The sequence below is a fragment of the Malus domestica genome, chromosome 10 (genome assembly GCF_042453785.1).
Source record: "Malus domestica chromosome 10, GDT2T_hap1".
NCBI classification, from domain to species: domain Eukaryota; kingdom Viridiplantae; phylum Streptophyta; class Magnoliopsida; order Rosales; family Rosaceae; genus Malus; species Malus domestica.
In genome coordinates this window covers 2,245,143-2,259,103 of record NC_091670.1, presented here as the reverse complement: position 1 = coordinate 2,259,103, position 13,961 = coordinate 2,245,143, and the positions used below count along the sequence as shown (strand labels likewise).

The window sequence follows — 13,961 nt, the reverse complement described above, 5'->3', positions numbered from 1 at the left end:
TATAAATAAAACTCGAAGTGTTAGTAAATGTATCATTTTGATGGGAAACGTATTGTACGAAACTAGTTTCAACGATCCAACCGTCAAACTTGTTTGCATATGCTTCGAGATTGCATACGCCAAAAATCACAAAAAACAAACATTCAGATATCAAATAACGGGACAAACCTTTTCGACGGCTATAAACAAAAAATCACGATTTAACGGTTATTTTAACTCCGATTTTGATGATTTTTTATATCTACACTCTTTAACTTTATATGAATACAATGAACTAATTCGATCGTCAATTTAAAATATTTACACAAGTGGATACTACAAAAAAAAGGCAATGCAAGAACCCCAAAAGAAAAGCAAAAGGGGAAAAGAAAAAAAAAACTTTGCGCGACGTAGGTATAGTACTTATCCGTGTCCTAAAAGACAAACTGCCATATTTGGAATAAACAAATAAGACACTCATTTATTACAATTCATAGTAAACAAATATGTTATGAAATGGACCTTATAGTATGAGTGTCAAAATTTGTGTCTCCAAATCATAACCACTTACACACACACACACGTATATTAGTGTAACTAAGCGATTATAAAAGTAACATACGAGTTTCCCATGGAATTGGACAAAGGCTTCCTATGGTTTGAGTCGTTTACATATATTACATCCATTTTTCCTTTGCTAGTCTCACATGTAACCAAAAAACTTATGTTCAGATTGCCCAGAAAATAATTAAAGAAAAACATAAATATACCAAAAAAAAAAAAAACCAAACATAAATGTAATCAATAAATAGTTAATTAATTAATCAAATAAATACATTACTTGAAGGCCCCGTTTGAACGACCTGACGCAAGAACCTGCTAACTCATAACGTGAGCAGAACAAAGTGAGTGGGTTTTAAAGGAGAAGGTGAAAATGGTGAGGGTTGAGAGAGATGGAGAGTCTGAAAGAGAGTGAAAGGGAAAGAGTTAGAGAGAGGTTGAGTGTGAAGAAAAAAGGCTCTTGTGTGTGCTTATTTTAGAAAAAAAAGTTGTCGACTTTGCGCGACGACACTTTGCACGACGAAGACTTGCGTCGTGCAAAGCTGTTTTGCGCGACGCAGGTGCACCTTCGTCGCGCAAAACAGCTTTGCACGACGCAAGTCTTCGTCGTGCAAAGTGTCGTCGCGCAAAGTATGTTTGCGCGACGTTTTGTGTTTAGCGTTGCGCAAACATACTTTGCGCGACGAAATTTTATGCGTCGCGCAAGTTTCCGTCGCGCAAACATGTTTTTGTACTAGTGAAGGATTAGAAATCAACTTCGTGAGCATTACAAAGACATGTGAGGGGATTTGCAAATCACTTGTTTGAGTGAGGGCATTTACGAATCCTCCATACAATGCCTTTGCAATTAATGCTTATGGAGTGCATTTTTTAATCCTTCTATCTAACATTCTATAATTCATTACTTACTAACTTGACCTTAATCTTTTAGAATTTTGAAATTCTTTTGGCCAAACATAGCGTAAATATAATGAGTTATCAATTACAACTCAATCGTTGGCAGCTAACAATGCATATGTTATATGATATACTTTTCAAGAAAAACAAAAATTCCTTGTCATTTTCATGTCAAGTTTTATCAATAACTAATATGTATGTGCATTTGTATACGTTCGATTTTCTCTCCCTAAATGTTGCTTTTATGTATACAAAAGAAACATGCATACATGTACAGTTATACATTAAACTTGTGTTAGCTATATATGTGTTGCAAGCAGAAAGATGCGAAAGTACATTAGTATAAGTTAGTTCAACAGCACAGAGAAAACAAACTGAAAAGAGCAATGAGAAAGGTCAACTATATATGTATTGCAAATTACATGCCAAAGGAACATGACAAGAAATGGTATAAAAACAAAAGGATGGGTATCATAAGATATATGAGAGCTAGGCACTCTCCATCTTATGGTCCACAATATTAAACTACCTACTAATCAATAACTTACCCACCTGCCTTCCCACCAAAAAGAAAATCAAAATTCCAGCTCAATCCCTTAATATTCTATTGTCTTCACTAATGAAATTCAACCCTCAAACTCTCCTAAAAAAAGGGAACCTCAAGAAACCGAGAAAACTCCAAGAAATTAAACCAAGAGAATCCACATCTCTGAATAATTCTCCTACAATGTGTTCCCATTCTTTCTTTGAAGTAAAAGAATTTGATAACAAGAAAATAAATGAGAAAAACTATTGATATGGAAAATTGTTGAATAAGTCTATGGATGTAGACGGGGAAAAGAAGTTTGACGGACTAGGCATGAAACTACCTTCTATGAAGTTCCTGTTGCCATGGAGCACGGGGCTCAAATCATGAAAGAAGCTATCCGCCGGTGGAGAGAAGAAGTTTGAAGGAATCGGAGTAAGCGAAGCGGGCCCAGGCGACAAGATCCCTGGAAACAAACCCTTTTGCCTCACACCACCATCACCACCACCACCACCATCCATAATTTCCATTTCTTCCACAACATCTTGAGCAGTACTAGTTTTCTTCATCCCTTGATCATCATGAGCTGGAGGATTATTATAGTTAACGTAATTCGGAGGATGAATATTGTTATTTCTAGGCGGGGAAGAAGATGTAGTAGAAGAATTCGATGGTGGTAAGCCGGTGAGGCGTTGGACAAGGTCCATGAACTCGCTAGGGTTTGTGTGGATGACCTTCGGGGACACCGTGTAGATTATGACCGGTTGACGTGGCTGCTGGTAGTGATGGGGCTGCTGCTGCTGGTTTGGTAGTTGTGACGGTTGTGGTACAACTGGAGGTTTCTTGATCTTGTGAGAGTCTTTGTGTATCTTGAGAGGCGTTGGACGTGGACCTTGGAGTTGAAGCTCTCTTCTTGGAGATTTTCCTGTTGAATAATCCATGCCGATGAAGGTGAAGATCGATGGAAAGAACACGGGAGTTTAACTCTACTGGGTTTATGGTGATGTTTTGGGAATCTTAAGTAGTATAGTTCTCTATCAAGTTATATATTAGTAGTCAGAACTCAAAGGGCAAGGGATAGATATAAAGAGGAAGAAATGTGGTGAGATGAAATATTTAACAAAAGGAGAGAGCAAGTCAATGATTCGAAGGGGATTTAATTAATATTCCAACAATCATGAAATTAGTAAAAATTGGCTACTAGCAATAAGCTTAGCTTGTGAAAGTGATATTTTAGTAAGAGAGAGGAGACGCGAGGGGATCGGCAAAGGCCGGTTTCGTGGTGGGGTGGTGTTTGAATTTAGCTTGTTCTAATGTGGGACTTGGAAGGTGTCTTTGTGTGCTTCGTCAGACTCAGAGGTTGTGACGTTGTATATGTGCCCATGTAATTAACTTATCTATTCTGTAGTTTTGATTACTAATAAAGCAATTTTCTTTGTTCTTGTTATTTTTTTTTTAAGAAACCTTTTTTTATATAATAGTTTTAGTTAATTCGGAAGCAGGAATTCCAGCTTCCAACTATAGAACAAGAAAAATTACCATATGAAAAGTTAGTAGAATAAACAAAATTATTTCTCCGCTTTTTTTTTTTTAGAAAACATCGGTGGTATGAGAGAAATTTTATTAATAACAAAAAAAGAATTTACATCTATCCAGAGGAGATATAAACCTTACCCCTTATAATACAAGAAAAGGGGAAAAAGAACTTGAAAAAGAAGGGGGACCTAAACCTTCTTTTAGAAACGAAAGCAAAAAAATACAAGGAAAAGAGGGGTGAATATGAAACCTAACCCCTCTAAAGCCAAACTTCAAAGGCCTAAACCTGCAAAATAAGTTGAACAACACCACAAGGTTAGGGAAAAAAAAGTTGAGACAAACCTATATGACGAGATGCATTAATTTGAGAAACGGAAGCTAGGCAAGCGAACATTATATGAAAACAAAGTAGCACGAACCGTAATAAAAGAAGAATCATGCCGTACCAAAGTTGGAGAAAATAAGCCCATGTTAGCAAAATTGTCTGCAACATTTCTTTTGCGATATATGTGAGAGGAGTAGAAAATCATAGTTCAAATGTGGTCTAAAAAATAGACCATTGTGTACGAAAATGTGAAAAATGATCAAAAGTAGTCGATTGAAGAGTGTATGCTTTTATTAGGAGCATTTTACTTTTTAATAAAAATGCAACTGTTTCTTGGAATTGTATTTGAAGTTTCTGCCAAACATATGGTCAGGTGCTTCTTCTAGAAAGCACTTCAAAGTATTTTTTTTTGTTTTTGCCGAACATAGTCAGAAGCACTTTATTTAGAGAATACGAAAGCACTTTTAGTTATTTTAAAAATACTTCCAAACATACCCTATAACATATCAATAATGTATGTACATATTATGGGTCATAATCACTATTAGTATGATTTCAGATTTGACATGTACACGAAATAGCTACAGTAATATACGTAAAAGCGAAGTGCAAAATATCCACATGATTTTACACAACAAAATATGTTTTTGTGCAACTTTACAATGATTCAGATCGATGACTTATAATTGGTAATTAACAGCTAAATAAAGGAAATCGTGTGTTGCCGTGCATCTGAAGACTGCCCTCAATTGGACATGATTGGACATGTCCAATCAAGTAGCTAGGGGTCATGAGTTGGACATGATTGGAAGATCCATGGGAGTGTGACTCAAGTCTGCAATGTTTTTTTTTTTTTTTTTTGATTTTTTAAAATAGGGATCAATTGATAATTTTTTTAAGGCATTCTACTATTTCAAAGACTTAAAAAACATAAAGACATTTTAGTCTCTTCTAAATTATTATCTTGTGATTAACCAATGTAAAACATACTTGTCAATGCAATTTAACCCATATATAACTCCAAAAACCAAATTAATGATTTGATCCTAAATTTGTCCTACGAAAAAACAATTGACTATTGTGTTGCACATCATAATTCACACCGGATTTATACCATAGATGTATTTTTTTCCCCATCCTTGAATGTAGATCAATTAATTAGCTAGTCCTTAAAGCATCATGTTGTCTTGAACGTTGTTAGGGTCCTACTACTAGCTCTCTGCACACTTGGTCAAGGTCAACACAAATGGAGCTACCTTATATCAAAAGTTTTCTAGGTCTGGTCGGATTTGGAGGCTTCTTTCCGAAAAAAATACCATGTGGTATGGTATACAGTGCTTTCTGTGAGTCCCCAATTAAAGAATTGTATTTTCTTCCGTAACCAATAAAAAAAACAATTTATACAGAATAGATTCAGTGACACATAGTTTTTTAATTCAATAATATTAAGTGGGACGTGATTGGAAGATCCATCAGTGTGACTCAAGTCTACATTTTTTTTTTTAAATCAGCTGATAATTTCTTCACAGTAGTCCACTATTTCGAGAATTTCGAAAATTCACAGAGGCATTTTAGTCTCATTTAAACTACTATTGTGTAATTCACCAATACAAAAAGACTTATCGTTGCAATTTAACTCATATAACTTGCAAGCGAGTGTGGCTCCAAAAACCAAATTAATGATTTGATCCTAAATCTAGGAAAAAAACAATTGACAATTGTGTTGCACATCGTAATTCACATTGGGTTTATACCATATATATATATATATATATATATATATATATATATTATTTTTTCCCCATCTTTAAAAATAAATAAATAAATTAGCTAGTCCTTAAAGCATCATGTTGTCTTGAACGTTGTTAGGGTCCTACTACTAGCTCTATACACACTTTGTCAAGGTCAACACAAATGAAGCTACGTTAGTACGTTACATCAAAAGTTTTCTAGGTCTGGTCGGATTCGGAGGCTTCTTTCGGAAAAAAATACAATGTGGAATGGTATACAGTGCTTTCTGTGAGTCACCAATTAAAGGGATTGTATTTTCTTCTGTAACCAATAAAAAGAACAATTTATACAGAGTAGATTCAGTGACAAGTAGCGTTTTAATTCAATAATATCATATTATGTGGAGAAAAATTTACACATAACATAAGAATATTAACCCTGATCGCCACAATAACGGTAAATCTGTTTCATGTAATTTATTCTCAACCTAGAGGTATTTGTTGCAATTTCTGGGTGCATGCTCTCTTGCATGATGATATAATCTAGACTCGCTAGGCTCATTATACTATTGAACGTAATCAAATGACCTAAGCTTTTGTGAAAAACATATATATTTATAAAAAAAAAAAATAGCTTGACCAAAAAAAAAAAAGAAAAAAAGAAAGCTAATCAAAAGAACATGCATGTTTATCGTGGACTTCGACTCCTCCATGTTATTTCGATGCTGCATGAAGAGATGATGATGGACTCATGAATTGAACTAGTAAACAAAGTCCAACATCGCGTTAATAAATTTGAGTCCCCTGTGATTGAAGAGATTCTAGAAAATCCTCGAACCAAATGGGAAAAGTAGTCTGCCAAATTCTTTGCCATAACTGATCTAAGGAAAAGCTCAAGGCTTGGTCAAACGCAGTGGGTGTGGACTGAGGGTGACTTGACCGCGACTGTGGCAGAGGCACCAGTAGAAGACCATGGGAGGTGAGAAATTGGCAAACTAGAAGTTTAGCTCCTGAATTATGGGCCTTCAAAACACAACCCAAGAAGTTGGAATGACACAAAACCCAACTCGAACACACAAACCCCAAACAACATGCAAGAAAACAAAGCCAAGACCACACACGATGAGCTCCGATCGACACTAGATTTGCCAATGCAGAAACTTGTGCAGGGCGCTGTGTAAGAGTCTTCTTACTTAGAGTTTTATCAAATTATTATGTTGGTCTTTATGAAGGTTTAAACCCGGATTAAACCTTATTGGAGGAAAGTTTATTGAACAACTTTTGAATAAGGGGAATTAAAACCACTTGGAACTGCCGGCAACTACTTCCTTAATAGGAGGGAGGATTTGCAAATATAAGTTAATGGTTTCGGTTCTTCTTAGACATGTACGTTCATTATGTAATATAGCTTGTCCTATTGAGAGCTAGAATCAATTCTGAGTCCAAAAGAAGAGAAGACAAAGCCATTGTTGGACCATCACGTCTTCTAATGCAAGTAAGATTCACTAATTTTCATTGTTGCATAAACTATGACCTATAGTTTGTTAATACGTGGTTTAGGAAGTTGGAATTGAATGCGGTTATTGCTTAACGATCTCTTAATGACCTTTTAATGATCTCTCTGATTGCATTGAATAAACATGCAATTCTTATTTGTTTTACATGTTCATGTCACGTAGTAATGTTGAGTAGCAAAATGATAGAGATAAAAGACAACTTGTATAGAAAATGTAAAATATATTATTTTCATTAGCTTTTTCGACACATCCAAATATTTTAGTGTTACTATTTTGCAACTCAAATACAGCCATGTGACACGAATAAACCTACTTGACTAAGCAAGTTTTTCTCCTCCCTGTCATAGGAGAGACTTTTTTCAACTTATAACTTAGTTTGAAGAATAAATTTGCACTTAAATTGGAAGTTTAAAGCTGTAGGATGGATTCGATTAGAAAAATAGGGGGCAACATAGTAAAAACGTTCCAAGAGTATACTTATGATCACTAATGAGCTGTTTCTGTTGTCTGTGAGGACAAGCCGCAGCTGGGGAACTCGGACAAAAGTGTACCTAACCTACACCTTTAAATTTTGATAAGGGCCATGAATGGCAGGTTTGTGTTGCTTTCCTTACCTCAGTGAATTTATTCTGCATGTTTGTATTCAATATATTTCAATGTCCCTTTCTTCAAAGCCCTAAAAACTTAGCCCCAGTGCTGTTCAACACCCTCTAGCTGAGGGTGTTTCATTGGATTTCCACGTTTGTATTCATGTGAGTTTTCAGGGAAATTCAAAATTTGATGTGTAATCCAAAGCTTGGTCACTTTCGGAGAAATTATTGTGTACGACATATAATACAAAGTCTGGTTGTCTACATACAACATGAGCTAGTCAAAGTGATCGCCCCTTCCCAACTTATCTCATACCCTATACTCATTTCACATACCGACGTGCCCCATGAACTCGGTAACTTTGAGCAACGTTCCCACAAAGGAAAAAAAAAAAATCATCTTAGAGCTTTTCATCACTATTCAAAGAAGAAAATTTTCTATATCCGACAGTCAAATGCCTTTTAGCTCCTATGACAACTTAAGGCTCCTCTTTACTAAATTTGCTTAAATCATTTATAGTATATATGTAGTACTGTACTTAAATTTCAACGGCCAGCATCTCCATATGACTATCCAAGTTGCTTAAGCAACCCCTTTTTAATTCTAAAATGTAGCTAGTTGCATATCAAAATTACAAGGTAAACTGAAAGTAACACGCATTCTGGTTCCTGCATGTGCAAGTTATGTAAACTTTAGAGTCCAATTACAAGTCCTGACTCTTTAGCAAATAGACAGTAACATGCATGACCAGTGACAACAGGACTGCATGAATACTGACAACAGGTCTAATTAAGTAGCTGCATTTATATGATATCTAATCGGTTTCGGTTTGCTTCAGAGTCGGTCCGTACAGACGGACCACTCACCAATCTTGATTGGTTATCGATGTGCCTTGCCAGTTGGGGCACCGCCCAATACTTTGCTGCCACCAAATTTCAGAAGTACTTGTAGAGCGTACTTTGATCTCACACTTTCTAGATCCAAAAACAGAAAATATCATATCATTCCATGCTTAAATTAGCAACTGAAATTGAAATAATATTTGATAAAAACAAATTGAAATTAATGAAAGTTGCTCCAAGTTAAGACAAAGAAACGATCCAACATCTAGAAAGGACATGACGTTGGAAAATATTTGTATTTTAGATTTATTTTGGAGTTAGGGTATTTTTGGTGTTTTACGTATTAAGATTTTGTAAATTTAGTTCTCCATAAATATGGCTTGTAATTTAGTTTGAGAGGTAAGCTAATCAAAATGTAGCCCTCAATTTGTAGTTGTCATGATAATCTTGTTTATTTGCGACACATCTCAACCCGAATATCCAAGTGGATACTAGAATCAAGGTGTGATGGTCGACACCTGAAAGGTGACTAAGCATAATATGCAATTGGTGCATAAAAAGTGCAATAAATTAAAACCAAAGTCTAGACTAATATATTCTAAGAGTGAGAGTGTGCAGTGCGGGATGAAACCATTATTTCAATTGCATGCAGTGTCAAAGCATAGATAACAGTACAATACATCAAAGAATATTCCCATCCTGGGTAGGATGGATATTACATTACAAACAAGAAATAAATTTCTGACATTAACTGGAGTAAATGTCATAATGACTAGTTATCCCTCGCTCGCCATCGAAATCCAGCTACTAAGTTCAGGAAGGGTGCCTTATAGAAAGTGAGAGTGGGCAAAAAATAAGGTTTTATTATAACCTTTGTAGGATTCTAGGATTCTACTTAGCCCAACATAGACAGTTTCGTCATTTTACAACTTCAAAAAAATAAAATACGCCAAATTAGAGATGGGCCATAACAATTTGTTTTCGAACTCTTCTTTGGTGTCAAGGTAAGAGCTATGAATCGCATTGACTCAAAGGGTAAACGTATGGGCACTATTACGGGACATACAATCCATTACAGACGTATGATCATTACGTTTCAACCGGGATATTTTATTCCACCTCTTAGAAAGAAAAGAATTTAAATCAAAATACTTAATAACATGGCGATACATCTACCGCGAGCACACACAATGGAGCGTAGACAGGAAATCCAATCCACAAAATAACTAATAAAATAATATATGAAGTTTCATCGTTTGTTTGTTCATCTATTAAACGTAATCTAATTTTCAACTCATGAGATTCCATGAATAGGTATGGAGCTAGAATTGTCGTTGAAGCATTAAAGTAGGGGCGATTTAAAGTAAATGAATAATCTTAGATCATGCTAGAAAAAACCCCTCACAAACCAATCAAAGCAGCTCAATTCACATAATAAAATCGGTCTTTCGATTTCCATCTACATTCTATTGAATTTACATTAAGACTACAGAAAATAATATTTAAAAAATAACTGATTGAATCACATTATTGCTAGCACATTGTGAGGCTAAGCCACCCCCTCCCCCTTAATGTAGATAATATCGTTTGTTAAAAAAAAAATTATTTGACAACTAATTTAATCACATTATTATGCGCGTGCAAAATATATATTTTTTTATAACCGGCATTACACGAGTCTTAAGATGTTTTGAATATGTTTAAAGATAAGAAAATAATATTTAATGAACAACTGATTGAATCACATTATTGCTAGCCTATTGTGAGGTACTAATTAAAAAAAAATTGTACAAAAAGAATTCATTATTAAAAAAACATTGTTAAAATAACGAAAATACCTCTGCATCATTTAGTTCATTATTTTGGGTTGCTTTTGAAATTTTTTGTTTTGGGGGCATTTTTGTCCAAAACTTTTTGGTGAAGCTTGTGACCCCAAAATGGGTTCTTGGCTTTATAAATAACTAGCATTTCTGCACGCGCTTATGCGCGTGCGAAATGCCTTTTTTACATCACAGCGTGCTAAGCGCAGCGTCTAGAGTCATTTTTTTCTTTTTACATTCACTAACGCATAAAGACATAATACGTAACGAAGTAAATATATTTATTCATGTTAATTGTTTTGCTCTTGCGCATGCAAAAGACCGCCCAAAAGATCATATGTTTGGATGAGAGGGACATCAAAGTTCCAAAGAATTAAGGTCAAATTAGTAAGGAATGAACTACAAACTATTAAAGAAGAAAATAACTGCACTTCGTAGGCATTATAAAGGTTTGTGAATGAAGGTATCAGTCATTCATAACTCCTATGCCCTTTGTAACAATTATGTAGGGCATCTATCTAACATTTCTAGTCCATTCAAGACTAACTTGACCTCATTAATCCCTTGAAATAAGTTCATTACTCCAATCATTAAAAGGGTGTCAAATATGAATACAAAAATGAACTCAAATTATTTTCAAAGTCACCATGTAGAAAGAGACTTAGTTCTCATGGAGTACAACAATAAAGTTGGAAATGATATCATATTACTTCGAAATCACCAACTAATTCAGTTCATGTTCTTATAATAGCTGATTGAATCTGAAAGCAATATTTCTACTATAACACATTGTTCCCATACCAGAGGGCTTTGAAGTCACTGTTCCTGCCCATACCATTGCCATACTCTACAAATAGTGAGGATTTCATGCATTTGCGCAAGGCAATTTTTAATGACAATTTTAAGAATGCAGTGAAGTATTTAAGACTTGCTCTTCACTCCAGATCCCCCAATACTGCTGGCCTTGCATCCTTTGGTACAGGTAAACATTTGTTCTAGTGAAATAATGTACGTGCAAGGATTGATATTTTTATCTAGTAAAATAAAAATTAATAGAGAAGGGAAGAGGGGATCACGTCATACTTTAGAAATAGTCTTCAACTTGCCCTGTTCTAACTTGAGCAATAATCTTGAGAGTACTCAAGCTTGGGCAAAAGGAAATCAGCTACTTGTTGAACCACCTATCAAAGTTAGTTATAAATATGTAATTTATTGGTCCAAGAAAATTGATGAAGGCATATAAACAGAGAAAAATCGTTGAATCTTATATTACCTGCAATGAACGGAGAAACAATTTGGTATAAGAATATGATAAGAATCTCATTCCACAAAACTTCAATTCGGGCCTACACAAATGAAAGCAAAAAAATTCTCAAGATACATACTTTCATCCAAATCATCCACCGTCATTAACAAAACAACAACCTACATCTTCCTTCAGCTAAGATAAACCAAAAACTCAGATGCTCCGAAATCAACTGGCTATTCAGTGCTGGCTGGACTGTTTAAAAAAAAAAACCGTCAATTTGGATCATGCTGAAATCAAGTTTGGTACCAAAAGATTTCAAACTTGAATTGTTTGTAAATAGCAGCTTTCATCCCCATGAACCTGAAGCATTACAATAAAACACAACTTATTAACTATTTGACATTGGCTTATAGAAAGTTAATAACTTTTCGCAACATTGCAAAACGGAAAATTGTAGTACCTTTCGGATATGGGAATCATGGATTTCTTCCCTCTTTCTTCTTCACACGCATCCAACACCTTTGCAAACTCTAATTATTCTCTTATCCTCGCTTTCTACAATCTAAACTCAAGTAAATCCAGTGCTGAAAAAGCATGCCAAAATAACATAAAAAATAGTTAGTAAAAAAGCTTCCACTGCAATGTATTGCGAATTAAATTTTACCAATTGGGTAAATATATATAGGGTTCTAAGTTCTAACTGCCAAGAAAGCGTGAGGTCTGAAATGGGATTTACGGAAGTTACATAGTTTGAGGGAAACTGTTTTGTATGGAATGTGGTGCAGTTTTCTCCAGCCTTTTCCCACGTTTGAATTTCTTTTTTTTTAATTTTATTTACACAAATGCCCACGGAACATTTAGATTCATAATTTACTTCAGTTTTACTTTTTTTTGTTTCAAGGGCTTTTGTGTCCAGTTTTTTTTTTTTTTTGTGAAGCTTTAAGACACCAAAACTCACTTTTGGCATTCTATTAGTAGAGATAAAGATTAAAACGTTGAAGCTTTTTTCACTCTATGCTAAAACATTATTTCTTTGATGCGGGGACAATTGGATTTCATGCATTCCTAAAGTTTTTCATGTCACTAGAAAACAAATAGATTGTCTCCCACTTTTTGAGGGAAATGATTTTTACACGTACTGACACACCCCAACCGAGATCGAGGTATGCTGGCCGTCACGTGAGAGTGACATAGCCACGTGCACAGTGCGGAAGCAATAAAAATAGGAATTATATGAATAATTAAAAACCAAATACTAAAGTGCACTACTAAACAGGAATTGATAGGAGTTAGTTACAACAGTAAACACTCATAATCAAAGCATAAAAGTCTAGGTGCAGTCCAGTAGGACAAGTACTAGTTACACAGTACCAGGAATGTCCTACTATTATTTAGATAGGTAAGAACTGCCGACGTCCTTGTGCCACCAACAACAAGCTTACTAAAACCTGGAGGGGCACACAACAGAAAATGTGAGTGGGCAAAAACAAATGTTTTACAAAACCATTTCGTTTATCAACATATCTAACCCCTCGCTGTACATGTATAATTTTTCCCAGAATCAGAATATAAGCATATACATAAATATATATATGAAATCATATCAATTCAATCATACTTCACATAATCATAAACATATGTATGCCATGCCAAGATATAACAAAGTAAACAATCCAGGTAAGAATGATTTTATAGAAATGTGATATGTTAGCCAGAACCCCTGTGGTAGTTTGTATGGCTGAAATCATAGCTCAAAAGTCAATCTAGCTAGAGTCACTATAATGACCTATACGGCAATATATTGCACAAGAGTCGGAATCAAATGAAAAGGTCTGTACGACAATAATTGGTGTAATATAATCATGCTCAATACAACTCTCACATAATAGCCGGGTGATAAATCGCTAGTCATCTACGAGTCGGAACCATAAATAGGTCTGTACGACAAGATTGTGTACTTAAATTGGATCCAATGTGAGCATATAGTGCAAGGGTGACATAATAAACAAACATGTATCATATTTCTGGCTAAATCACAATCACCCTAGGTGCAGTTTTATGAGCTCAGCATTAATCAATCACATATCACATCATCGATGATTCACATAACCAAACACAACTTACCTGAGCTTACCTGAGCGTCCACAGCACCACATTTGAATATATAAAGCATCACATACCAATTCATGTATGAAATATAATTGCATATGCATGGCATATTATCATTTAAACACATTTTCTGGGAAAATATCAAGTATATAAATATATACTGAAAACCAAATGCCCATTCACTGGTATGTTGAAGGGTCGTAGCCGCCGAGTCGCACGTGGATACGCTCGTCTCGGGATAAGCCTCACCTATATGCGAATTAACTATAAAAACCTTAT

The 13,961-nt window shown here is 35.0% G+C and overlaps 1 protein-coding gene across 1 annotated transcript; it reads right to left on the bottom strand.

Annotated features, from left to right (window-relative positions):
• Positions 1-1,824: 1,824 nt before the first annotated feature.
• On the bottom strand, positions 1,825-3,101 carry LOC103436591 (protein MKS1). Its single transcript, XM_008375033.4, has one exon. It carries the CDS (start codon positions 2,902-2,904, stop codon positions 2,227-2,229), a length of 678 nt encoding a protein of 225 aa, XP_008373255.2. The 5' UTR covers positions 2,905-3,101; the 3' UTR covers positions 1,825-2,226.
• Positions 3,102-13,961: the final 10,860 nt, after the last annotated feature.